The following is a 27,708-nucleotide window of genomic DNA, read 5'->3' on the forward strand; positions in this document are numbered from 1 at the left end:
GTTTTGTATGGAAGCTTTTTAAGAATATTTTGTCAGTTCCTGTGTGGTTGATTCTTGTGTTTGTAGTGTTTGGGAAGTTCAGAGTTTCCTATTCTGAAGTCTGTTGCGATTGAGTTTACAGTTGTTGGCTGTTACGTTTTGTGTTCTGCAGGCACCTTCAATTTTGCTGCAGATACTTTTTTCACCTAATATGCCTAAATTGACCTTGCTACTTTAGACAGAAAGGAACATTTCTGGTGCGATTTAGTGTTTCCAATAATTAAATGTACACTTTATTCAGCATACTATTGCATGAAAACTAATATTAATGAGGAGAAAAAAAAGTAGTCTTGATTGCTGTTTGCCTGTGTTAGTCAGTGACTACTCTTCTGCCAGAAAATTGTGTTAATAAAAGACTTATTCCATGTCTTGTCTAATAATCACCAGTAACTTTCAGAGAATACCTATAAGTTGCTTTTTGAATAATTCATATATATATACAAATTAAATAATCTAACATTTGTTTTTAAAAATAGACATATAATGAAGTTCTTGTATGTCTCTTGTGTTTCCTATCCAGTGTCTAGTGATGCAGCCCAGGATGATGTCTGTGAATTAAAACTTACTGCAAAGCTAAATGCGTTCAATGTCACAGTGTGTGATCAGACCTGTGGAATTGCAGACATTAGAATACAAGGTAAGGGGGTTTTATTTAAATATTAGATTAGTTATTTGTGGCAAGAAACGTGTTATTCCCTTCCACTCATACTCTTCTGAAAGGCCAGTATGTGCCCTGTAGATGTCTCTGTAACGTATGTTTGAATGCGTTTTGATTGTATTGGTATGATTGCGGTTAAGTATTCTAACAGCCAGAATGTCTGTGAGAGAAGAAAAAGTTTGACTTGGAAAAAGAAGGCAATTAATTTTGAAGTGGAATAAAACTAAAAGAAATGAAAGCACTATGTTTTAAATCACACAAGCTTCCATTTTTAATAGCTGTATCCTAGATAGTGTTGAGAACTTTTACTCTAGTCTTAGAGTCAATTTTTGTTGGCAAATTTGTCATGTGTAGTAAGGTCATGACTTCTTTCTCGGGCTTAGCATTGGTTGTTACATAGTAGAATTCTGGATTGTAAGCTATTCTTATTCTTTATATTCAGTAATAAATAATACTTCTTTTTGAAAAAGTGTTTACTTAATAAATGCACTTCAACTATTCAATTGCTATCTTCTTCCTTTTGTCTCAAATCAGGAATGGATGCATCTGTAGCTATGAAAACGAAAAAGATTAAAGTGTTCTCCAGACTTGAGGACATTGTAATTACAAATGTTGATCCAAAAACAATCCATAAAAAGGTGATGTGTTGTGCAGATTGTAAGCAAACAAAACCTAAGTTATTTAATGGCAGCACTGTAGTTGGCTTGCTGTGTTGACAATACTAAATTCAGTGTAATGTACCAAATAGTAAGCAAAACTTCATTGGTTGATTTCCTTTATCTTAGGGAAGCAAAACATGCTTCCATTCAGTACTTATTTCTTTTTAATCATGTTTGTATTGAAGTGTTTCATTCTGAGTAGCATGGGCTAAATATAAGGTGAACTGTAGGTAACGAAGTGAGACGAGACATACAATAAATAAATACGTGATTCAGTTTCCTTTTGTGCCTAGCATATATATGTGTCCAGGTGTTGCTGATAAGTTGCAGTTGATCTTTCTGTGGAAATATTTCTTGTTTGATAACTTAAACAATAATTCTATCACAGATTACTGTCTAGGAGTATTAACTATATGGACTTAATCTTCTAGGCTGTCTCCATAGTGGGAGATGAAGTGTTCAGATTTCACATGTCACTTTATCCAGATGCTACTGCAGGGGAAGCCTACACGGATATGTCAAGGGTGGATGGTAAAATGTCTCTGAGAGTGGGCTGCATCCAGATAATTTACCTACATAAATTCTTTATGTCTCTCTTGGTAAGATGTTAGTTTCAGTTATTTTCTCTTTGTGACCTGTACCTTGCGGTGAGCTGAAGAAGCGTCACTGCTTTATAGCAGAATGACAAATAAGGAAGAAGTAGTGAATTGAGTTGATAGCTTTAATAGTATCTTAACAATAAAATAGGTAAGCAATGTCTTAGCTTGTGCATGATTTTAACCTTTCTCTTATGGAACTTCTGTGGTTCATAGAGAAGTTTCATATTTCTGCTACAGCTGTACTATTTTTTTTTTAATTTACTTTTTACCTAGGGCTTCCCTTTTTTTGCAAGGTTTATTTGCTCTCATAGAAATCCTACTTTGTTTTTACTACCTATCAATAGAACTTCCTAAACAACTTCCAAACGGCACAAGAAACCCTGGCTGCAGTCACTGTCCAGGCAGCAGAAATGGCTGCTTCCAGCATGAAGGACTTTGCTAAGAAGAGCTTCCGTCTCTTAATGGATGTCAACTTGAAAGCTCCAGTTATAGTTGTCCCTGAATCTTCAATGTCACATAATGCTTTGGTAGCTGATCTTGGCTTAATCAGAGTTCAGAATGAATTCAAGCTGGTGTCTTCAGGTGAATCTTCTCTTCCTCCAGTCATTGACAACATGGACGTGCAGCTAACTCATTTGAAATTATCAAGGTATACATGGAGTTTTCTTCTGAGCTGAAAAGTGTTTGTAAAGAAAATGGGTTCATACTCCATATGCAGCATTGTTCTATTATTTAAAGGTGATAGGTGATGAAAACATACTAAAACAAAAAAAAAAAAACCCAAACAACCCCAGACTAAGTTTAGGAGTGCTTTTAGGTAGGGACACATGTCCACAATCCATAAAATGTTCTGGAAAGAAAGGAATGATAGGACAGTAAGTGAGTTCATCTTAAGTGCAAACCTGGGTGTAAGTGCATGAAAGCATAAGTTATTATTAATTTTAAAATAAGTATATCCATAACTCTGCTAGATTAGTGTGATGTTATTTAAGATTCTGCAACTACTAAGTACTTTTCCTATACTGCTTACACTGTCTTCTTTAGGTGCATTATAGACAGAGATTCTCAACCAGATTCTGAAATTCTGTGTCCTGTGAGTTTGACTTTACTGGTCCAGAGAAATTTAGCAGCAACTTGGTATCATAAAACCCCAACAATTGGTATCAAAGGAGACCTAAAACCAATGCAGGTAATACCATGGCAAATCAGAGCTGTGTCAAAAGTTGCATATATTCTCAGAGTAGTACTTAGCCTAGTTAAGCAGCTTGTAAACTCGTTGCAATTTCTGTACTTTACAGAATGTTAAAGGACTTAAAGCTTGACTGTTCAGTTTATAGATCTGTTAGGGTTTTGATATCGTAAAATGAATAGTTTTGGTGTAGCTGCATACAAACTGAATAAAGCCTGTTTTTGTTTTTCTGGGTTCTGTTGGAGCTGTCCTTTGACTCACTAGTCAGTAGAGTCATTGAGGTTACCTGTTGAGTTAGCATTTAAAATCTAGATTTAAGATTTAAAATTGTTTAATCTGTAATATTCAGCTTATTTTAGTGTTTAGTAGACTTATTAGAAATTAAAAGGGTAGATGTGGATCTCTAATATACAACGGTTCAAAACTATGGTTACTATCTTTGCAGAGGAAGGGCTTTTCTTTGTCTTTTCCTACATTAACCATTTGTATTGAAGTTGGTAAAAAGGAACTAGGGGACTTTTCATGAGCCCTATTTCGTTCCTGTATCTGTGCTGTGGCCAAATGTAGCACTGATGAAGCACAGAGGAATAAGATACTGAAGGAATACCAGTAAAAAAAAATTAAATGTAGAAAAAATATTCTAACACCATGTATTATGGGCTAAGTGACTGCATTTTGTCACATATTACTGCTTTTTTTTTTTAATGATCATGTTGTGTTATAATTTGATCCAAACTGACTCTGAAGTCCTACTGAATGACAGCTGCGTTAGTGTATAGAACGTAAATCTTGGCGTTAATGTTACCTGGTTATATTTCTGGATTACTGTATTGCTAAGAAATGAGTAACTGATGACCATAAACACATTTTTAGCAGGGGAAGAGCCTTTACAAGACTAGAAAGTGTTTATCATGCGGAGTGTTAGTTCTGGTTGTAACTCCTGTTCAAGTAACAAATGATATTTTAAGAAACATGGGCAAATTAGAGTGTTTTGTCCAGGATCATTTTGACTAGCTAGCTTGTTTATAGTGGAAACAGCATGTTGTTTCTGCTCAACATTTGCATGCTATTGAGAAAGATAGGGTTCTGTGTTAGAAAGAAATACTGTCACCAAAAATGAAGTTGTGCGTTTATCACTTCACAGATTGCACTCAGTGAAGATGATCTAGCTGTTGTCATGAAAATTTTACTTGAAAACCTTGGAGGGGCTTCTTCCCAGCCGAATACTGTGCAACAGAACATTGAAGATATGCGGATACTTAGAAAAGGGGAAGTTCCAGATGAATCTGATTTACGTGAGGGTATGTTCAGTTCAAAAGCTGAGTATGTTTAGGCTGGGGGCTCTTTGAAAACTCAAACATCGTATTTAACTGAAATACTTCAACGTGCATAAACGAATTGTTTTTCTTAATTGCTACATATTCCTACAATTCTTATTGTATAAATAAGAATTTGTATAAATACGAGTGTATGCAGATACCAGAAACGTTCCAGTGTGAGTTTTTGATGGTCAAAAGTTTTTGTAGCATTTTTTTTTGGTGATTCATCTTTTATAGGATGGTATTCTTCAGTCTATATCAAGGACTGTTAAGTTGCAGGTGGTTTAAAAAAGAAAAAAGCAAAACTAACTACCCCAGAATGTTAATGCAGAATTATAACAATCTAGGATGATATTTGTATTCAAATAGTGTGTTAATGAAAACAGTGTGTGTCTCTGGATGAGATATTGTTAACACTTTGCCAAAATCTATTTTTTGTCCAAGACTTAACATTCTAAGCGTCAAGAAATTACTATTCAACCAATAGTTGAATTGCTGTACTATGAGAAGAAACCGGAAGGAAGAGCAGTGCAAACTGCTTGACCAGTCTTGGTATTTTCTGTAGTTCTTAATTAAAATGAACAAAGAACTGCAGAAATTAATGACAGCAGTTTTTAGGGTTCTTAAACCACTCTGTGCTAGGTAATTTTAGCATGCATTGAATAGAACAAAGTAATATTGAATAAATAACACTGCAAATTGTTCTGAGTAGTATTCCTGATTTGGAACTTTTCCTCTTTGTGACTTTCTGACCTTGATTTTAAAAAAAAAAAAAAAGAAGGCAAAAAAGCAAAAAAACCCCCAACAAAATAGTAAACCTAGAAAACCAGTCCCAAGTCCAGTATTCTAAAGAAGTGTGAAATTGTTTTCTTTTCACTGACAGATCCTCTTGCTTTTGGACAAAAAAGTGTTTCTACAGTTCAGTCTTCTGCGGAATGTTACACAACGCTTACATTTGACTTTAATTTTGAGTCACTTTCAGTAACTCTCTACAATAGTGATGTGAATCAGGTTTGTGACAAAGCTTTTACCGTACAGATTGGGTGGGAAACTTAGAAACTTAGGCTTCTCATGTGGACAGAACTCAGGATAGTAAAGCAGAATTTTGTCAGTTGTGTTTGCTTTGTAATGCTTGCCTTATGGAGCTTACGGAGTTTATCCTGGAACTTTGAGGCAGAGAATGTCCTTAATATGAAGGACCTAAGTGCACTTCTAAAAATCACTAAATAGAAGAAATGACCAACCAAAACACCCACCACATGATGTGGTCATTGAAGCCTTGATTCTGGTTATCCAAAATAAAACACACTGCAGTGGGATTTTATTTTAATTTCTTCTTCATACCCTTTCTACTTATTGCTGAGTCCTGCTTGTAAATGAGTTAGTGTGGTGGGAGTGAATGCTAATCAGATCCTTCAATTGATAGATCAAAAAGGTGGCTAGCAGCAAGGGAAATGTACTTATTACTTTGTTCTGTGATAACTAGTCCTACTATTTCTCTTCATGTAGAAGTCTCTGCTTTCGCTGCATAGTGACAAATTACGCCTTGGTGAACTTCGGCTGCATCTCATGGCGTCATCGGGGAAGATGTTTTCAGATGGCTCAATGGATATTAACGTTAAACTCAAGGCATGTACCCTGGATGATCTCAGAGAAGGAATTCAGAATGTGACTGCAAGGTAAGTTTGAGTGCTTCATAAATGAAAAATCTCCATGCAACTTGTGAGGAAGACTGTTTCCTTGTTCTATGTTCTGCTTCACATGGGTTTAATAAATTTTAGTAGGGCTGTCAGCTGTTGCCTGTCCTACTGTTCACTAAGGCAATGAATGATGTCATTTTAATATTGTTAAGCAAGTTTCTTATTTTATGTTGATTTCCCAGGTTATCCAAAACAAAGAAATACCTGGAAGACTTCAGTATTACAGTAAACTGTGAGGAACAGCTGAGTAGAGAGCAACCAGCCTCAGCTAGAGTTCTGTGCACTGAAACTTTAGTATGATTGTTACATGCTGCATATGTTGTTCTGAAACTCTGGCACACAAATCTCAAATTGAAATTACTCTTCTCTTAGAGAAGTCTATACCCTCTTATTTCTGGAGGAAACATTGATTGCTTATGTTGTAATTCTTATTTATAAATGGTACGAGGAGCAGAAATGACACTCTCACATCCTCAATTTTCTAGATCGGTATGCTGTGATGTTTTAAATTTTTCTTATTAAACTTATTTTCCAGAATGATAGACAAGAAAGACAACACAAATGACAGTTCTATGATAGATATAAGTTACAAGCAGGATAAAAATGGAACCAAAGTTGTTGCTGTCCTTGACAAGCTGTACATATGTGCCAGTATGGAGTTCTTGTTGACAGTAGCAGATTTTTTCATTAACTCAATGCCGACATCATCAACTGCAAGATCTGCACAGTTCCAATTAAAGCATGCCGGTTCTGGGAAATCCAAGCCAGAAACAGGTCTGTAAAACTGATTTCCACCTCCCACTCACCTCTTTTACAGACTTCATACCGAAAATAAATCATCCAAAAGTTTTCAAGATGCTATCTTGCTATCAGACTTAAGAAATGAGTTTATTCTTCACGATATGTAAACTGGCCACAGATACCATAGATTGTTGTAAGCAGGAGTTCTAAAACTGCTGTGTTAAGTAGTGGAGTTATGCTCTCCAGCAGAGCTAAATATTGAAAATCACTCATGCTAAACAGAATTTTTACCCATGTTGTATCACAAAGGAAGCATCCTTAGGGTAAAAAGCACAATGTAGATAGTAGTTAAGGAAGTAAAAAGAACTTGCTCTTTAAAGGTAAGTGGTGAATGTCTTACCCTTACTTGTGCAAGCTGTGTATTTTGAAATGGTAGGTTACAGTTCAGTTATGGAAAACTAAGTTTTTGATGAACAGTTTTCCTCTTTTTGATTGAAGACTGAAGGTAAGGCATGATGAAACAAGGGGGAGAAACCACTTCTGAGGTTTTGGGGTTGTTTTTTTGGTTTTAAGTGCTTACTAGGCTTGCCTGAGTTGTAATCAAACATAGTCTGTGGGTTATGTTGCCCAGCTGGTTCCCAACAGCCCTCCCTTTCTTCTGGGGAGCGTGGCAGAGTGCTGGGAGCGAGCCTTAAGTTTTGTGAATTATCCTAGTGATGTCAGCAGTTCACTTACTCTCCTCTTCCCTTGTCGGAAATATGGACAAGCACTGTGATGAGGGAGGGATGGTACACACTCCAGAAAAATGGCACTTGCAGGGGCTGCTCCGGACTACCCAAATGTGTTGCTAGCTGCAACCCGTGACGTCTAGCTTTCTTTGCTTTTCCTGTAGTGCATTGAGTCTCAACTTGGCACCTGTTCCATTACAGAGGTGTGATACTCTGATATTTCCAGCAAATATTAGGCACCCATATAATGATTCCTGGTGTGCAGGAGTGTCACACACCACTATACTGCCTGTCACTGAGAACCAAAGTGACTTGATCCATCACTAGGTTAGAAGGTCTGGCTTTATGTGAATTAAATATGATTCTCTCTTTCTGTTTAGAGACTGAGTGGGTATTCTGACAAGAAATTGTGTACTGCTAATTTGGTTTCAACCCGTTTCCAGCTTGGCTTTGTAGAGCCAGTGCTTAGGTTGACTGCAGCAGTGTATAGAGCTAATACTGTCTTACTACAATATCTGAACAAACAGCATCTTCAAAAGAAAACTTCTGGCCAGTTTACTCTGGTTTCTGGACACTCTGTGATATTCAGTTTTAGCAAAGTATTCCTGTAAGAATTGAGACATTATTTGTTAAATTAACTTTTCTATTCAAAGGGTTTTTTTTTTACGTATTTTCACAGAAATGTCTGTATGGCCAAATATGACAGTAAAAGCTGTGATCATGGATCCAGAGATTGTATTTGTTGCTAATTTGACCAATGCTGATGCCCCTGCCTTAAAAGTTTCCTTCCAATGTGACTTTGCTCTGACATCTGGAAAGCTTGCACAAAGGATGACCGCTCAAGTGAAGAGCTTCAAAGTGTTGGCCTGTGCCTTTCTCAAAGAGAAACAAGACAAGAGTGTTACTACAGTAAGAAAACTTGTTTTTCCATAATGAAAGAAGTAATAAGAACTGTTGGCAGATGTGTCCTTTAGTTGGCATATCCATAGCATTCAGAAAATTCAGTTTTCGTATTGTTGATTATTATGAAGATAGGAAGGAACTGTGTATCTGTGGTATGCCACTTGAAGCTGAATCTTCTATCAGTAGGTGCAAGACATCATTACGTAGAGCTCTATTTGAAACTTTTGTAGTGCGTTTGTAAAACAAATTAGAAGTTTCTTAATAAATAAATTGCATGAGGGGTTTTGAAGACTAAGAATACCTTTCTGCAACTTTTTTTACTTCCTGTCAGTTTACTTGCTGCAGTAGAGTATGCGATCAGCGTGTTTCTGGAATTTCATCTACTCATTCCTGACAGGGAGCACTGAGGCACAAAAGTGGTATTGTCCTTATGCATTTAGTTTACTTAAGGATTTAGGGTTTGTTGTTTCTTTTTTTTTTTTTACTATACCATCAGTCTGTCTGTATGTTGGATTTTTGTTTTGTCTATTTTTTAAGCCTTATATCAAAAGCTTTTATTTGACTGACTTTTAACCTTCCAGTACAAAACTGCTCTTGTGCAAATTTGGATGCCAGAATGAAGCACAGTAACACTAGGAAAAGAATGCTGTTACTTGGAAACGTGTTGTTATTTTATGGGATCAGCATCCCTTTGGCGTATGGGATTAAAAAATACAAGACTATTTGAAAATATTAAGTTTCAGGAGTTATTTTAATAATAAAATCATATTTTTCACTTAGGTGTTGCAGCCATGTTCTTTGGTCATGGAAAATATGATTCACGTCTCAGGGTTACAAACTGTGGTAGTAACAATAGAAGAACTTACTATAAAGGTGAGATTATTAAAACTGCATTTGGAAGACCAAGTGTGTTTTTCAAGCTGTAGCTTGGGTTTTTTTAATTTACATATTGCTATTTAAAACTTCCATTCTCCCTAGTAGTTTAAGTCCAGAAATAGGCATTTATCTTTTTTCAGAGCTGCTCTATATTGGCAAAACTCATTAGATGTTCCTTGTTTTGACAATCTCTTGGCAAAAAAGGACTAATTTAAATATGTCACATACTAGGATTCCTCCTACCAATTTCTTCCAAATTTAAGAAAAAACCCTTCCCACTGCTACCACCGCCACTATTTGTCTCTTCAGAGAGACTTATACGCGGGAGCTTGCACACAAGTGCATGTAAATTTGATGCTGTTAACATGTTTTTCAGAATGATATACAATGTGAAATACCTTGTTCTTTATGGGTAAATTAATAATTGTGTCTATAGTAAAGGTCTCTCTGAATATAATTTGCTAATTCTCCTATTAAAAGTTCACAAATTTGTGTTTATGATCTGAAAAGTTGGTCAGTGGTGAACCCTTAAACTGTAAGTAACACTACATTATTCCTAAAGTGTAAAGCTTTTGACGGATCCACTGTACTGCTGATTGAAGTGGTGGTGTACATAGCTCTGCAAACGTGCCTTTTTTAACACCTTGAAGATCTTAAAAATAAATTAATGTTTTATGGTGTAGTAGGGAAAAGGTTGATATTGATTGCTGTTACGGGAGTATCGTGTGTTAGTAAAAGCAAAATTCCCATCTGAGAATGTTATTCTTGAGCCTGTGGCATTGTGAGGAAGGAATTGGGAAATTTTGTGGGAAAGTAAAATTAGAGATCCGTGAATTGTTTCTGTTTCTTTATCTTGGAATTTAAGTTGCATCTCTGATAATGGCCTTTAATGCTGTGTATCTGCATGAAGAACCCAAGAGTTATTTCTATTTATCACATATTTTTATCATCTATTTTGTATTTTAATCAATTTTAAAGTATTTTGAGCTCTAAATGGTTTGGTTTTTGTTTTTTTTTTTTTTTTGTTCAAGATCTCCCCAATAATTCTGAATACTGTGGTGACCATTATGGCTGCCATAAAACCCAAAACAACTGAGGAAGATTCTAAAGGAGCAACTGAAGTTCCTGAGAACTTGTGGCAAGTGAAGCCCGTAGATCAGTGCAGTGCTTGGTTTCTTGGTGTTGATATAGCCACAGAAGCAACAGAAACTTTTAAGGACCGTGAACATGTTCTAAAACAAGAGAAATTTGACATTGAAGTGAAATCAGTTCAAGTCACCTTGGAATGTGGTCTGGGACATCGTACTGTCCCTTTATTGTTAGTAGAATCTGTGTTTTCTGGTGTCCTTAAAAATTGGTCCTCACTGATGGAGGTCACTGCTGACATGTCACTGGAGGTACGTAGAATTAAATAGTTATCAATTTAAAACACTTCTGCACGTTTCATAAAGTTGAAGTAGCTCTTTAGTACATTTTCTATGTGTTTAATAATAGGTTTAAATTTGTAATGCTTTTAGGAGTTCTTTAGTAGTCAGTGAAGTATGACTAAGCATAATGTGGGTTTTAGAAAAACTGTGCAGTCACTATTAGATTTGACTGACAGTTGCTACTGTGGAATAATCCAATCCTACCTGTTTCTCTCTTATTTTTGCATATTCAGTTTTTGCTGTTTGAACAATGAGTTTGGCTCAGCTGAATATTCATATTTAATCTTATTGCCCACCTATTTTTGTTTCTCTAGCATTGTGTTTATTGTTAAGATAGATGTTACACTCTTTTCTCAAAATTTTCTCTTCATCTCAGGCTGTAGTAACACCATATTTTGTTTTGCCAGCTGTTGCAACACTTTTCCCCAAGATAAGGTAAATTTTGAGTTGCTGTAAGTCTCTTACAGAGGCAACATATTAAAATTCCATACAACCAGAGGTGTGTTAATTTTTGAAGCCATTAAAAGTTAATGCTAGACTTCCAAAATGTGAAATGAAGATTAATTTCTTGTTAATGTTTTTAGCACTAAATGCTGTTGGAGGGAACTCAGTTTTTTTTTATTTTTAGGTGCCTTATTTGATTTTAATTCTTTCTTTAGGTTCATTATTACAATGAAACCTATGCAGTGTGGGAGCCGCTTATTGAACGAGTTGAAGGAGGAAAGAAGCAGTGGAGTTTAAAGCTGGAAGTATGTAAGCATATTTGAAATGGTGAAATAGTTTGAATAGATAACTATTTCTTAAAAAGTTTGATATGACAGAACATTGACCTTTTGAATGCTGTTGATTTGAGGGAGCTATGCAATTTCACATGAAAAAAAAAATCTTTAGACATGTATGGTTTTCCTGAATAGTGTTAATTGTCCAGTGCATGGGCAAAATGTAGTGTGTAACCACACATACAGAAAGGAAAGAAAATATCTTGCTTGCCTGCAGTATTGGTATTAATTTTCTGGCTTTTTGTGAGGTGTCTGGGATTTACAAGGTAAGATAGGTTTTCCTTTGCTTGGCAAAATTCTTAGGTGTAGTCAAGTTTGTTTCCTGTTTTAACACAGGAGAAAGTAATTTATGTGTTCATAATTGCCTAATGAAATGTTTGTTTTAGATGAAGACTAACCCTGTCCAAGAGAGAAGTTTGATGCCTGGGGATGATTTCATTGTTCTTCCTGAGCCACAAACTGCGGTTAACATCTCTTCGAAGGATACAATGAATATAACAATATCCAAATGCTCTCTTGCTGTTTTCAGTAATTTAGCGAAGGTAATGCTAACAGGCAGAACATGCCAGTTATGTGGTTTTATAGGAAATTCTGGTTTGGTGGTTTTTTTTTTTTGTGGTGGGTTTTTTTTTGGTGATTGTGTGTTGGTTTTTTTTTTTTTTTTTTTGTTCTTTGGGGTGGTTTTTTGTTTGTTTGTTTGTTTGTTTTTTTAAAAAAACTTTCTCTGCTGCCAGTGACAAGCCAATGACTGTTCTTCAGCCCTGACAAATGTTATCTCTCAGGGCTGAAGAGTTTTACTCTGATTAGTCCTTTAGGGTTAGCATAAAGGGGGTGCTAACTTTTGATAGAAGGAATTTCTAGAAGAATTAGAAGAACACATGTCCTTACTTATGCAGTACTTAAGGAATAGTCCTACAAGCAGGCTGAATGAAAATAAAACCCTCCAGTAAACGCAACTGTCACCTACAATCCTTTTCCTGAAATATTAAAAGAGAAATTTACTTCCCTTCCTCTTATGTCCTTAATAGAATAAGGAAAGTGTGCATTTTAGCACTCGTTTCAAACTGTATAAGTGGGATGTCCAGTGTGTTAAAGTATTGTGGTTTTTTTCTCTGTTTTTATTGTCATAGTAGATGTTTATGAATGCCCCAGGCATTTTTTTTCCCTTCTTTATGGAGGGGGAAGAAATTTTGGTTACTAAATCTAACTATTTTTACACAATGTGCCTTAGCCTTATTTAGTTCTTAATTCTAAATAAGCAACAGTTCTCTAAGTTAGTCCTTGCTTATGCCACAAGTCTATATTGACAGTTACAATGGCTTCTGTGTAATCAAACAAATGCTTGTAAGCATAAGTTGTGGTTGAATATGAAGTATGTACATCGTGAATGTGCTTGGGACTTCTTTGTCCGATAACTTGTTTTTCCTTTTCAACTCAACAACTGTAAAAAATTCTGTATGAGGAGCGTGAATGCTTACTGTAGCATCAACATGCTGCAAATCGCAGAACAATAATGAAATTTTCTGGAAGTAATGTTTACTTCCCTGAAATACTGCTATACAAAGCATAGGTATAGCTATATCTATTGTTTCTTTTGTCTTTTTTGTCTTTTAAAGCCTTTATATATATATGTTATTGTGGCTATTTATGTATGACGTATTATATGTGTTGTTAATTACAGGCATTTTCAGAAGGGACTGCATCCACATTTGACTATTCCTTTAAAGAGACAGCACCCTTCATAGTGAAAAATGCCCTAGGTGTTCCTTTCAGAGTGCATCCTAGCTCCAATTTTCGGATAGTTGGTTCAGTTAAAAAAGAAAGCACGAACAACGTAGAAATTGGTCAGAACATGGAACTGGAATACTCTGCTTTTGAAGTGCCCCAACGAGGAAGGTTGTCTGCACTGTACCGACAAGAAAGCTCCGTCTTCTCTTTAAATTTAGGTATTATGCTAGGGAACACTGTGCATTATGACATGTTGAAAATGGGAAGATGGGGAAGTCAACATGGTTAAATTCAGCATGATGAAAATTTAGGTGAAGTACATTGTGTTGAAACTACCTTAGAATACTGATGACAGTTAAAAAAATTAAACTGGCTACTGGACTTCTTAAGAAGATGAAAAATTCCTTCTCACTAGATTTTTGGAGAGTGAAGAGTACAATATTTTTTTCTTCCCCTTTGGAAGAAATGAAAGACATTATAGTGGAGTTGTTGATAGACCATCTTACAGACCCCTGGGATATAGGCCTATGGGTTCCACCTCCTGTGAAACAGGATCTTCATTTCTTGTATCTCTATTACCATTTGGCTTTCTGTAGTAACCGAGTTACTTGAGAGCAGTAACAATTTTTCTGTGTTTTTAGCTTTGCCAGAAAATACTCCTGTGAGAACAGGGTATAGTAACTACTAATAAATAATCTTCTGGGGTTTTTCCTTTCCATCCTATCCCATAGGTATTTGGCCATGATACAAAGATAATGGTCTGTATTGCATTTTGTTAACTCACCCAACAAATACCTTTGTTTACTCTTTGGTGTATTTATCGTGCTATGTGTAAATCATAATCTAAAGTTAGATATTCAAGAGTATTATGACCTTAAGGCTTTCCTTCACTGGTGCTCAAATACCATGTCAAGGTGCTTTTGCCAAAGAGTGCTTTGATCCTGGTTGTTCCTGAGCTTAGCGATGCTAAAGTACTGTTCAAACAGGAAATGGTAATATGATTTGTTTTGCCTAATTAAGATTCCTGTGTATTTTTGTGGATTAGAAATTCAAGGATATAAAGAAGTGGTAAACATTCCTATAGCCAAACCAGGTCGACGACTGTACAACATAAGAAACCTTCTAGCTGGTCATTCAGACTCGATCGTTGTACAGATAGATGCTACAGAAGGAAATAAGGTTATTACCGTACGATCTCCTCTGCAGGTAAAAAAACCCAACTGAACAAACCAAAAGCCTGAAAGCAATGCTTTTCTCTGAGTGACTTTGCTTTTCTTCCTTGATGCATTTATTTGAGATCATACTTTTCCAAAAAGCTACTTAAAGGCAAATTATTTTAAAGTATGAAGTATTTTACTCTGTTTGTTACATGAGTTTTTATCTGTATTCTGTATGTGTGTGTTTTCCTGATAAATGAAAAATTTGGTTTTAATTTTAATTTTTGGCTTTCTAATATCCTTAATGTTGAGGTTGGAATGTGTAGTTTTTATGTGACTTAGCATTTTAAGCACGTTTTTTCAATTCATGGAACTTAAAGTTGCATAGTTTTGTCATCTTCTTGCATATTGTTCTCAGTCAGAATTGTATCTCTTAGTAAGACGCATACAAGTCTGTTTCCCAGAGGAGTTTAAGTAGATCTACTAGTGGTGTTTTTCCTTGTTGCTATTCATACTTTTTCCTCTAGAAATTTGTACCGTAGAAATGTAATGAAAATTATGCATTTTGATCCTAGATCAAGAACCATTTCTCAATCCCGTTTGTAATCTATAAACTGGCAAGAGACTCCATGTTGCTGGAGCCAATTGGCATATCCAAGCCAGAAGAGGAATTTCATGTTCCTTTACATTCATACAGGTACGCTTTTTCTGTTCTGTAGGGCCAGTCTTTGTGAGACTGACGCACAAATACAGCCTTAGTGTGGGAGCTTGAATTTGCATTTGGAACTCTTCCTGACTGGGCAAAAAACCCTAAGTGCTACCTTTTTTTAGGTAATTAGTGTGCTGCAAAAGCCCTTCAGGGCATTAGCAATTACTTTGAAATGGGTGAAGTTACCTGTCAATGCAAAGCTGCTGTTTGCCATTACCTGTCCTCTTCCCATAGGTGTCATCTGTATGTTCGACCCACGGGAGTATTAGAGGGTCAGTTTAAAGAGTCCACGACTTATGTTGCCTGGAGAGAAGAGCTACACAGGAGCAATGAAGTAAAGTGCTTATTACAGTGCCCAGCCACTGAAACAAATTTCTTGCCTCTAATAGTCAGCTCAACAGCTGTACCTGATGAACTAAATTTTATTTCAACGTATGGAGAGGAGTGGGATCCTGCCTACATTATCCACCTGCACCCTGTACTGACTGTGAGGAATCTTTTACCATACTCCTTGAGATATTTACTGGAGGTCAGTTATTTTATGGTTTTATTTGTAAATCCTTTCCTTGATTTTTAAGTAAGACTATATTTGCTTAGAAGTGGAGGTGAAGGTAGCGTGGAAGATACCGAATGTTGTTTTTTCTATTTTCTATTGTAAATTACTGAGTCAGCTGGCGGATTGCTTCTGGGAGCTCTGGTGATTAATTGTTTTTAATTTGGGTGTACCTAACTAATTCTAACTTGCTCCTTAAATACGAAGCCTGTACTGGATTGGTCTTTCTCTTTTACATTCTTCTGAGATCCTGTTTGTGTTTCGCAAGATATCTTTTGTTTCACAGGGAGAGGCATTAGAAGGGAGAGGCTCCATTTCTGGAGCTTTTCTTCTGTATAGAAAACACAACTTCTCCCCATTCTGACAATGATTCTCTGCTGAGGACTGCTGTGAGGTCTCCCTTGCACAAATGAGAAGATTTCTTTGCGAGTGCTATACAGACTTTTTTCCTCTTCTTTGACTATTTTCAGTATTTAGTATTTCTTTGTGAAAGCTGAGTGACTTTTGTAAATTGAAAAGGTGTGAGGATTTAGAACTGTCATCCTAGTTTGTCCTGTTTTATCCTACTCGCGTAACTGGCTGTGGAATTCATTTGGATCTTTCTTTCACTTATGTCCAACATCCTAATGGCACTGTTTCTGCTTTTTCTTACTTTTACTGTGCTTCAGTACTCAGAGTCACAGAATGTAGAACAGAGAGCCGCTGCCATGATTGAGGAGCTAGAAATTAGTAACTGAAATCTCTTTCTGAAGTCACTGTACCTGTAGATGGATATGTGCTTACTGTCTTCACATCCCTTGACTTATCAAGTCTGGCCACTGTTCAATACAGCAAAATATAGTGTTTCTCAGGAAAAATTAGAAAAGCTCTTGTTGTGGGACAGTACTGCTTGAGGAAAGCTGTACTAGCAAACCATACAGCAGAGCTGCTGGCTTTCTGCCTTGGATGTTCTTTAATGTGAAAAGTCCTTGCTGTACGTCTGCAGCACAGTCCAGTGCAGTGTTGCGCCCAGTATTCTAAGATGATGAATAAGAACTCATTGCCACAATTCACTGGAAATCAAGGAGGAGGGAGGGAGGGAACAGAGACAGGGGGTACATTGCACCTAGTTTGCCTTCCTGAAATCTAGCATCAAGCAGTCTGTACTGCAAGAAAAGTGCAATTGATCTCAAATTATTCATGGGATTAGGCTCAAATGAAAGTGATCAGAGACTGGGACCTGTGATACAGAGATACCTGAGATGTTGATCCTGCTAGAGAAGAATAAAATGCTGTGTTTTAATACCTAAATTTTATATATAAAAAACTTAATTTGACCCTTCAAATTTTGCTACAGGGAACAGCAGAAGCCCGTGAATTGATGGAAGGGAGTGCTGCAGATGTTTTTCATTCAAGAATCAATGGAGAGATAATGGAGCTTGTGTTATTAAAATATCAAGGCAAAGACTGGAATGGGCATCTTAAAATTCATGATGGGATGCCTGAGTTTTTTTCCGTGTGTTTCGCATCCCATTCTGCGACAGTGGTGACAGTGGATATTTACATACACACTAGGCGAATTGGAAGCCGTATGATCTTGTCTGTGTTCAGTCCTTATTGGATAATCAACAAGACTTCCCGTATTCTCCAGTATCGAGCTGAAGACACTCATGTGAAGCATCCAGCAGACTACAGAGATATTGTTTTGTTCTCCTTTAAGAAGAAAAATATTTTTAGTAACAATAAGGTATGCTTATTTTAGGCAGTGATTTTGGTGGTGATGTGTTAAAATCCTGCCCTGATGGGGGTAAAACACACACACACATACATATATATTTTGTCAAAGGAATTTTTTTGGTAGTATTTGAATCTATAGACTTTCACTTGGCTGCTGCTTTCTTCTTGTGAATTATACTTGGACTAAGTAAAAGGGAAGGCAGGTAGAGAAAAAGTCTGTTGCAACTTTCTGGGTCTTGCACTGCACACCATTGGCTGACTTTCATCCTGGCACTGAGAAAACTCAATGTGTACCCTGCAAAAAAACTGTTTCCTTGGGAAGAGGAATTTAATGTAGATCCATAAATTAAGATTGTGGATTCCCTTTATAGTCAAAAGGAAGACTGCTCTGAATCTTCCTGTGGAGGCATTTTCCGCTGACTAAAGAGGAATCACAGGCTTGTGTTTAACTCAGCTAGGTACTTAAACATTTAAAATGCACAATGTAAATATTCTATCCTATGTTAAACATATTTCTTCTGGTTTGATTTTGTTTTGATGCGATATTTGTATGGTCAAATGAAGAGTACTACAGTCAAGGATTTTTTTCTGAAGTGGCCCTTCTTTCCTTTTTAAATAAATTTTTTTTCCACCCAACAGTAGTTGAGGAAATGGTTAAAGAAACAGTTTTGACAAGGTGTTCTTTTGATTATTTCTTCCTCTCTCTTCAAGTTTGTGAAGCACCATAGAATTGTAGCTTTTTTTTTTCCATTTCTGTGTGTGCTGTCATGAACATAAGAGTCAATGAGAACTTCTAGATTTTGCTGTCCTTTACTGTAACATCTTTCCCAGAGCTTAGGCACAGACTAGTAAATCAGACTATGAATAGTAATACTACATGCTTACAATTATCTTAACTTACAGAAGGTTTTAAAAGCAGTGAGGTGTTGTCTTTGTACTGCTATGTGTGATATAATTGCACTCCATAATGCGTGAACTGTAAAATTAATGTGAATTTGTTGAAGTACTTGCTATGTTGTTCTTTTCTGTGTGTAGATCCAGCTATGTATTTCAACGAGCACTTGGTCCAGTAGCTTTTCCCTTGATACTGTAGGAAGCTATGGATGTGTCAGGTGTTCAGCTAGTAACATGGACTATCTGGTAAGATTGGTTTCTGTGTTTCGTGGAGCTCTCTTGGGGTTCTTTTGGCTTGACTTCTTTTTCTCCTTAAGGCCTTTGTTTCACGACTTATACTACTTTTAAATCATGGAAACATTTAATATCTAGGGTAGTAATTTTTATGCCCCAGCTATTCAAGTCTGCACCTGGTGACAAGTTGTTTCACCAACAGAAGTTTCAGTGTAATTCACAAACGTGGTTTATATGTAGTCCTAGGCTGTTGAAAGTACAATGGTGAACTCACGTAGTGGAGATAAGAGTTCACATTCAAAATCTGTAATTGTTTGCAAGTGTTTAGATCTTCACTCAGCTGCCTTGAATAAGACTACATTTCCACAGCTAAGCAGAATAAAGAATACCCTATAATAATATGCAGGTATGTGGAGTGTTGTGTTTCCATATACTCTTTAACAGATCTCTGATGATCCAATCATTTTTGGTAGAGGGATTCCTGTTGGATTTCCCCACAAATGCTACAGCTATGAAATGCTACAGCTAGAGCTGTCTCTTTACCACAGTGTTGTGTAGTTCGCTGATTTTACTGCCTGCTCTCGGTTCTTTTATTACAAGTGTTCAAGAGTGTTGTGTGCTAGCCTTTGCAATTACAGTCATGTTGGCTTTTCTTTTTTTCCATCCTGACTTTTCTCTTAAACTTGTTGTTGATTGTTTGCTCAAATTGTTCTTGTTCAACAGGTTGGAGTTAGCATCAAAATGAGCAGTTTTAACCTTACCAGGATAGTTACCTTCACTCCGTTCTACACAATAGCAAACAAATCTTCTCTGGAACTAGAAGTTGGGGAAATTGGTCCTAATGGCTCTTTTCCAACTAATAAATGGAATTATATCTCTGCTTCAGAGGTAACATTTCAGGTTTTTTCCTTTGGATATTGTTGTAGACACACAGCTGGTCGTTAGCTGTCACTTAAGGAAAAAGCAGGTCTCTACAGAAGCTCTGTCAGTTCTGACAGCATGATGTGGATGCTTCACATCTCAGGGCTTGAACAGGGCTGCTGTTGGTCAATTAATCAAGTCCTTCAGTTTAGGTGTTTACTAAATGTAGATAGGATGTTCATTGGTATATATGCAGTTAGAACAGCTTGAAAATTTGAAATAGTTCTAGTCACATAAGACTGGCTTACTATATTGAACGTATATGAACTGTTAAATTCCTGCATGTTTCGTGTTTTACAGTGTCTTCCATTTTGGCCTGAAGACTCATCTGGTGAACTTTGTGTAAGAGTAGTTGGCTGTGAAAGTTCATCCAAACCATTCCTATTTAAAGCCCAGGATAATGGTACTCTGTTGAGGCTGGAAGAATTGGTGAGATTGATTTTTGTGGTCTGATCTTAATATTCCAGTTTAGCCTTATGGTATTGAACTTAGGGAAGCTTGACTCCCCAAGATGATCAAGATTGAAACCTTGTGCCTTAAGGTGTTGGTGCACTGCAGTTCGGTTCTGTTTGAATCAAGTTTGCAATGTTGTTAATGTTTTCATAGCTGTCTGAAGTGGTCAGGTTGATGTAGTTTTGAGAAGCTTATAGGAAGCTTAACAGGTCTATTGCTATTAAATTAAAAATGGTATACTACATCTCTAACATCTGTTTTTTTGCAGAGGGCATTTCTTAGGTGTCTTCAGTTTATTTAAATAATTATCCTAAAAGAGAATGTATTTTTTTTTTGTTTTCTTGATAAGCTAATACATACTGGAGATGCATAGTTCATGGCTAAAATAATTCATGATTCAATTAGTAGAATCTTAATTATTCCAGAACTCACCCTAGCCTAGCATTAGGGAACATGTATCTAAGTGTAGCATGTCCAGACAAGTCTTTGGAGATAATGCTGTCCTGGTTCTGGCCAGGATAGAGTTAATATTTACCTGAGCTGGGTGGAGAACTGAAGCTGGTAGCCCCTATGGCTGGGATAGTTAACTAATTAGCTAACAGCTGGGGTTAATTTACCCAAATTAGCCAAAGGGCTATTCCATCCCATCTGACATCATGCTCAGTATATAAGTGAGGAGGGTGCTGAAGGGAGGCCCCCTGCTAGTTGGAAGAGACTGGATGTGGAGATCTGTTGTGAGCTATTGTACTGTATTTGTGTTCCATCACTGTCTTGTTTTCTTCTGTCATTACTGTTAAATTTACTTTTTGTTCAATCTCAACCCGCGTGTTTGGTTTTTTTTCCTGGTTTTCTTTTGTTTGTCAAATCTCCTCCTATTCTCTCGGAGAGTGGGGGGAGTGAGAGAGAGACTGCGTAGTCTGGTCCCCGTTGGGGCTGAACTATGACAAATGCTTATTATAATTAGCTGAAAGACAAGTGACTGAGGATAATCTGGCTCTCCAAGTTTGCTCCAAGAAGCAGTTTGAAAAAATGTTTTTGGAACAAGATGTCATCAATGACCTGATATTCTGTTGATGCAATTAATTAGAACAGTGGAGTTTTTTTCTTCTAAGGTAGTAGATGGCTCAGCTTTGCAAAAGAATCCTTTTCTAGTCTCATACGTAGTGAGGTCTTACTATTACTGTGTAGAGTGTTAAATGTAATTTCTCACATCCCTTTGGTGTGAGCTGGAGAACGTGTAACATCATCTTTTTCAAAGGTAGATGTGTCCCCTCTCACCTCTGGAGAGACCTTACAGCATAGCAAAACCATCACTTTATCTTGCTAGACAAGTATTTGAGAAAGCTATCAAAACAGGCTATCCAAAAGGGAAAGCATGAGGTACTTCCTTTGTATAAGCAAATGAGAAAAATTGTGCTCTACGTATCTCAGAAATATCTTGTTGAATATATTGGAAGAATGGAGGATTTTGAAAGACATTAGAAGAAAGAATTTTATGATGATTTTAGAGGTTTAATCAACAGAACTTCTCTGCTCGGTGATCAGTTCGCTAATATGCTATTGCTGTATTTGTCATACCTTTTAAAACCTTTAGTACACATGAGAGTAGCCTTTCAGAATTTTAGGAGTACGCAGGAAATTGCAGTTTCTAAGTACAAGTTTTGTAACAGAAAGTGAAGGGAATACTTGTCTATACTTTTTACTGAACTTAGCCAAATAAAGTAAATATTAAAAATGTTGTAACTTGAATATAATTTTTCAATTAATTTAAATCAACAGGTAGTTTGTGGGTGCTACTGATGTCTGTCTTAAGCCAGTGACCAATGCGCTTGAGCTTACTGTTACTAGATAATGTAGAGTACACTTCCTTTTTTTTTTATTTGTAAGAGGCCAGTGAAAGATTCATCTGAAAATAAAAATGTAATCTCTTCTAACTTGAGTGTATGCATAGAACAAATATTGAACTTTCTGTCTAACTTTCTCTCCAGAATGGAGGCTTACTCGTAGATGTGAATGTTTCTGAGCACTCTACCGTCATAAGCTTCTCTGATTACCATGAGGGAGCTGCTCCAGCTCTTATTGTTAACCATACTTCATGGGACTCTCTCAGATACAAGCAGAGGTATGTGAAAGAAACAATTCACATTGCTTTTTTAAACCAGGGGGGATCCTTTCTGAAGAAAGTAGTTCTCTCTTACCATTATGGTGCCTTGAAAAATAGAAAAAACTCTTTTCTTTTTTGTTATTTTAATTATTTTATCTACTTCTAAGCAGTCTTTACTGTTTGAGAAAGTAGAGAGAATAAAATGGGAGTATAAATTTTGGTTCACTCAGAGCCTAACTATCCTTTTTTTTGGAGCGAATAGCCTAGGCCCTTCTTGCCTCACCCCAGGAGGCTGGAGGGGAGGAGTATATAGCACCGCGATCTGCTTGCACCACTTCAGTCAGTGGTCTTAACCAATGAATGCTATCATTTTGCTCCTTTTCTTTTAACTTGCAGTGGATTACAAGAGGAAATGGAGCTGAAACCAAAGCAAGTGTGCCTGTTTGCATGGACAGATCCAACTAAAACAAGAAAATTAACTTGGGGCTACTCCCAAAATTTTGGTGAACATGACCTACTTAAGGTAAATTTCTGAAGGGGAGAAGTAAATGCTGAACCAGTCTAGGATAGTAACAAGATTAAAATCTGGGAGAAAGCTTCTTCAGTAACTTTGCATCTGTCTTGTCCTCTAGGGGACTTCTGAGTGTACTCTCAAGTAGCAAGATTGTAGGTGTTTAGATTAATGTAACTGGAGGATAGGACACAAACTCCAACCTGCATTTTCTCCAGGGTTTTCTTGCATATGAAAGAAGCATGAAGTGTATGAGCTGTGAATGTATCTAAATAGTACAAAGGATAAATAATTCAGCAATTTTCTAGCAGTGCTACATTCAGCTTAAGTGTCTCCCTAAAGGTGGAGAAAACCCCTGACTGTTGTGACTCTTACTTCCGATGGGAAATGCTTGCATGGAGCAGAATATTGAGTTGCTCACTAAGAGCTATTTCGGTGCTTGTAACTCATGCAATATTAAAATAGGAAAATGTGTGAAGTAGGGGCAAAATAACAATGATCAAGATGGTAAAATGAGTGAGGGAAAGAGGGAAACTGTAGCTAGAAGCAAAGGTAAATCTAGGATAAGACTAGGTAAGTATTTCCTTAAAGAATGGGGAAGCAAGCATTGATGGAGGAAGAGTTTTCTCACTTGGCTGGAAGGCAGGCTAAATAAAGGCCTATGTGTCTCGTCGCGAAATAGTGGCCCTCTTGCACCTTTTACTAAACTCTGAATTCTTCAGAGGTGGCTTGGTTTTTCTGTTAACTAGGCACAGGTAAGATAAGAAAACTGAAAATACTAGGAGCTGAAAGTAGGGACAGGAAAGCAAGTTTGTGTTTCAGTTATACTGGGAATAGATTCAGTTTCTCACAGCTGAACTGACAGTTAACCAATTACAGTGTGCTTTAATGCATGAGCACTTTCTCTGGGCAATTCTTTTACATATAAAAATGTTTTTGGTATGAAACTGCTTTCCTTAGGATATAATTGTGGTTACATTCCTCATTATGTAGGGATTTTTGAGAAAAGGACTTTAACTGTCTCAGTTTGGCCTCACAAATTAACAAATAAAGAATATCTGCATTTGAAGAGCAGAGGTCTTAATCATTGTCTGGTTTTACTGTTTTGTGGTATATCATTTAGTGCCTTCTTCCCCCATCACCTACCATTCCAAGTCTTTTTTTTGTCTGTGAAGGCCTTTGTTTCCTAATGATTTCCAATATTATTCTCATGGACAAGTATTACTGGAATGCCTACTTTTTAAAAAGGAAAAAAAAAATAAATCCCAACTCTCAGCTTCTTTCTAGTGTTGGGATACAGGATGTCACCAAAGCAGTAGGATGCTGTAAGCTACACAAACAAGAAATATAGGGAATTCAGGCTTGTATCTGTGCCAGTAAACTTGCTTACTTGTAGATGAGCAGCAACAACCTGGATTTACAATGTACTTATTGTATATCTTTTTTTTTTTTTTTTTTTCCTCCCCCATACAGGATGAATGTGGGCAGTTCCCTTACAATGCAAACACTCAGATCCACTGGGTGTCCTTCCTGGATGGACGCCAGCGAGTGCTGCTTTTCACAGATGATGTTGCGATAGTTTCTAAAGCACGACAAGCAGAGGAGCTGGAGCAACCTGATCAAGAAATAAACTTGTCAATCCATAGTCTTGGACTTTCTCTTGTTAACAATGAAAATAAGAAAGAAATCTCTTATATAGGAATTACTAGGTACTGCAAGTGAAAGCCTAAGTATTCCTTTGAATCATCAAAATTTGACAGCATATTGTAGTTTTTCCAATGCAGTTGAGTTGAAGGGGACATCTTTCAAATGACATGACTATAAGTGAAACCTTTTAAAATGAAATTTATTTCTGCCTTTATTGCTGTTGTGCAATTTGAATAAATAGGTTTTAACTGCCTCCTTTCTAAACTTCTATTAAAAACCAAAAAAGTAAACAATAGGGGGTTTTGAGCCTGAAAAATTAGGATAATGTCTTTTTACATCGTTTGCATGCAAAAGAAAGTTTTCAGTACTTTTAAATTGTTAATCTTATTATTTGTCTTGCAGTTCTGGTGTTGTTTGGGAACTGAAACGGAAGCAAAAGTGGAAACCATTTAGTCAAAAGCAAATAAACCTGTTGGAACAAGCCTATCAAAAGTATCTTTCTAAGAGTGCTTTCCAAACTACAGGTTGGCATAAACTAGACAGCAACACTGAGGTATGTTTTGATGTTCCACTGTTTATTTTGCTAAGTAAGGATAGATGCTGTGTTAAGAGAAACGCAAACAAAAAGCCACCTTTTCTGGAATAGTTTCACATTTATACAGTAGAATAGAGCTGGTGGATGCCCCATTCCTGGAAACATTCCAGGCCAGGTTGGACGGGGCTCTGAGCAACCTGATCTGGTTGGAGATGTCCCTGCTTCTTGCAGGGGGGGTGGACTGCGTGGGCTTTAAAGGTCCCTTCCCACCCAAACTGTTCTGTGATTCTAATACGGAGGCAGTATTGAGGTATTTTCCAGACTTATATTATAAAGTAGCAATCTTAAAGAAGTTTGCTTTTGTGACGTAGAAAAAATTGCTTGGTCACTGCATGTTAGTTATGAACCTGTATTCTCACTGATGTAACTTAAAAGCTTTTGCAGTAGTCTTGGTTTCAGCTTCTTGGTAAGCTGCAGTTCCCATGACTTGTTGTGGTAAAGGAGCCTGTAGTATTCAAAGACTCTTGAAATTGATTCACTTACCTGAACTTTTTCAGACATAAAGTGTCCATACCTGTATTCTGTGCATAAATCTAATGTGTTGAAATGGCTAAGTAAAATACAGATGTCTTATAGTAGCATCATCAGGCTTGTTTTCTATATCATCCTGTCATTTGAAAAACATATGTACCCTCAGCTGTATGAATACTTAGGGTTTGTACTTTGCAGTAGTACATTTAAAGTATGTGGTGTCGAAAACTTTATCTGGAAGTCATTACACTTGACTTGGAGTAAAGGAAAGCTTTTTCCTTTTGCTTCTCGTAACTTGAATGTTTCAGAATTGAGATAAATGTGTCAGCAGAGAGTATTCAGCTGCATGTAAATATCTTTATGCCCGTGTAATGTGTAACTTATGAAGAAATAGTTACTAAGAAGACACAGAGGTTCCTGCTTGGGACAACTGAAGTTGCAATGTAATGTGCTTGTCAGACTGACTTGTGGTTTTTGTTAACTTTCCATGTGGATAGTTGGATTGATTAATTCAATAGCTCTGTGATAATGAATAAGGAAAAATGCAGGTTATATTTGCTAATCTGTTTACTAGTAACATAACGTTTTATGATGGCTTTAGTTAAGCTGTACATTAGCTCTGCTTTCTTATATTTCCAGGTGAATTTTAGTAAGGTGCCAATGGAAATGCGTCTGCCAGTCAGATGCAGCATCCGACGCAACTTCCTATCAGGAATTCAGGTTGAATTCAAACAGTCACCTCACCAAAGAAGCTTGCGGGCTCAATTGTATTGGCTGCAGGTACCATCTTTCATCGTATTCTATGAACTAAACATACACTTGAAGGCTTTTATTTTATTCATTTGTATGAGGAAATGTTTCAAGATCTTAGATATGTGGTGCTCTGTTCACTTTGTCAGAGTAGCAGATGCGCTACGAGTGCTCCCTTGATGGAAAAGTACTGCAGAACTATAATCCCCAGATTTTGCAAGTAGTATGGAAAAAACTCCACAGCATTGTGGGTTAATATAAAGCAGGGTGCTATGATGGGAAGTTTATTTCTAAAGAGAGGTATTTTGGTGTTTTAAAACAAAAACTTCAACCTTTTTCAAAATCTGTTTACCATAGTTTGTATATAGTAACATAACATATTATTCTAGAGAGTGTATCTAGAGCTTCAGAGATCTTTAGTATAAAAATTATCTGTCTAATGGAAAGTAAATAATAAACAATAGACATGTAAATATACAGAAATAGTATGCAATAATATATCTGCATGTAAGCCTAAGAGTGAGTTAATGTACGACCCTTGCACCTGATCAGCATGCTTCGGTCAGCACTAGTAATGTTACTAAGTTAACCGATAGAACACTTGAGCAGGTACTACTGAGAAGTGCTTAGTACTAGAGGAAAATAATGGTGAGAAATCATCATCATTGTCTCTTCATCTCCATTTGCTGCACTTTAGAGGCCCCCAGAGGGGTTAGCCTTTGAGGACCCTGATACTTTTCCTGACCAGCTGGTGGGGAAGAGTTTCCTCTTTCCTTTATCTTTTACGTTTTGTTTTTATTTTTGCCTGAAAGTAGTTTTTGTTATTATAGTCAATGTATGCCATCAGCCACAGCCCCTCTGAATGAATCTTTGTGAGTGTGAACCTGTGTAAGCATCCCTTGTGCAATACTTCCAACCATCTGACCTTTTATAACTAAATGGGGAACATTCCAAAATAATATCAGAATAATGCTCTTCCTCTTTTCTCCTTCCCCCAAAGTAGGAATGACGTACATCTTGAACACAATCGATAAACAGGCTTCTCAAACCTTCTAAAATGGAAATGGTCTTTGATTATACTGTCATTAAAATATTCCTGTAATTATGCAATAATTTTTTAGGTTGATAATCAATTACCAGGATCGATGTTTCCTGTTGTATTTCACCCTGTAGCCCCTCCCAAGTCAATTGCTTTGGATTCAGGTAAGGGAAAGCCTTACTAGATTTATACAGCTTTGAAAGTAGTACCTTGTCAATTTATTTTTTTACATATACTTTGATATTTTTTTTTCTATTTAGAACCAAAACCCTTCATTGACATCAGCATCATCACTAGATTCAATGAGTACAGCAAAGTACTGCAATTCAAGTGAGTTTAACAGTGTGTTGTAATACAATTTTAGAGATTTAATGCTTTTCAGAAATCAACCTTGTTTTAAAGTACATGTTGTCCTATCCAAACAACTCCTGACTTCGGATTCAGTTTTTAAACATCTCCAGTGAAAAAACATCTTTCTAAAAGAAACTCACTTGTAGAAAGTAAAGAGTGGCCCCATGAAGGGACTGTTATGCAAGTTCTTTAGTAATCAGAATTATTTCCTTCTTGTACTACAATATCAGAGTTGCATGTCTGCCTGTTTGCTGTACA

The 27,708-nt window shown here is 36.6% G+C and overlaps 1 protein-coding gene across 7 annotated transcripts in view; it reads left to right on the forward strand.

The window, feature by feature from the left end:
- VPS13C (vacuolar protein sorting 13 homolog C) overlaps positions 1-27,708 on the forward strand; it is a 95,905-nt gene that overhangs the window by 46,756 nt on the left and 21,441 nt on the right. For 6 of the 7 annotated variants that reach the window (XM_086757703.1, XM_086757697.1, XM_086757698.1 and 3 more), the window contains 29 exons: positions 560-676; positions 1,232-1,335; positions 1,788-1,955; positions 2,300-2,604; positions 3,000-3,144; positions 4,289-4,445; positions 5,347-5,474; positions 5,973-6,142; positions 6,699-6,937; positions 8,312-8,541; positions 9,316-9,408; positions 10,443-10,808; positions 11,498-11,587; positions 12,004-12,159; positions 13,299-13,563; positions 14,391-14,551; positions 15,078-15,199; positions 15,446-15,740; positions 17,101-17,490; positions 18,516-18,620; positions 19,332-19,496; positions 19,830-19,958; positions 21,971-22,104; positions 22,483-22,609; positions 24,071-24,306; positions 24,647-24,797; positions 25,950-26,090; positions 27,182-27,263; positions 27,360-27,429. In XM_086757703.1, the coding sequence (XP_086613829.1) occupies positions 560-676; positions 1,232-1,335; positions 1,788-1,955; positions 2,300-2,604; positions 3,000-3,144; positions 4,289-4,445; positions 5,347-5,474; positions 5,973-6,142; positions 6,699-6,937; positions 8,312-8,541; positions 9,316-9,408; positions 10,443-10,808; positions 11,498-11,587; positions 12,004-12,159; positions 13,299-13,563; positions 14,391-14,551; positions 15,078-15,199; positions 15,446-15,740; positions 17,101-17,490; positions 18,516-18,620; positions 19,332-19,496; positions 19,830-19,958; positions 21,971-22,104; positions 22,483-22,609; positions 24,071-24,306; positions 24,647-24,797; positions 25,950-26,090; positions 27,182-27,263; positions 27,360-27,429 (5,041 nt within the window). The remainder of the gene's footprint in view (positions 1-559; positions 677-1,231; positions 1,336-1,787; positions 1,956-2,299; positions 2,605-2,999; positions 3,145-4,288; positions 4,446-5,346; positions 5,475-5,972; positions 6,143-6,698; positions 6,938-8,311; positions 8,542-9,315; positions 9,409-10,442; positions 10,809-11,497; positions 11,588-12,003; positions 12,160-13,298; positions 13,564-14,390; positions 14,552-15,077; positions 15,200-15,445; positions 15,741-17,100; positions 17,491-18,515; positions 18,621-19,331; positions 19,497-19,829; positions 19,959-21,970; positions 22,105-22,482; positions 22,610-24,070; positions 24,307-24,646; positions 24,798-25,949; positions 26,091-27,181; positions 27,264-27,359; positions 27,430-27,708) is intronic. The other variant, XR_015259951.1, reaches the window with a different exon arrangement.

The sequence above is a fragment of the Chlamydotis macqueenii genome, chromosome 12, assembly GCF_036417535.1.
Source record: "Chlamydotis macqueenii isolate bChlMac1 chromosome 12, bChlMac1.mat, whole genome shotgun sequence".
Lineage (NCBI taxonomy): Eukaryota > Metazoa > Chordata > Aves > Otidiformes > Otididae > Chlamydotis > Chlamydotis macqueenii.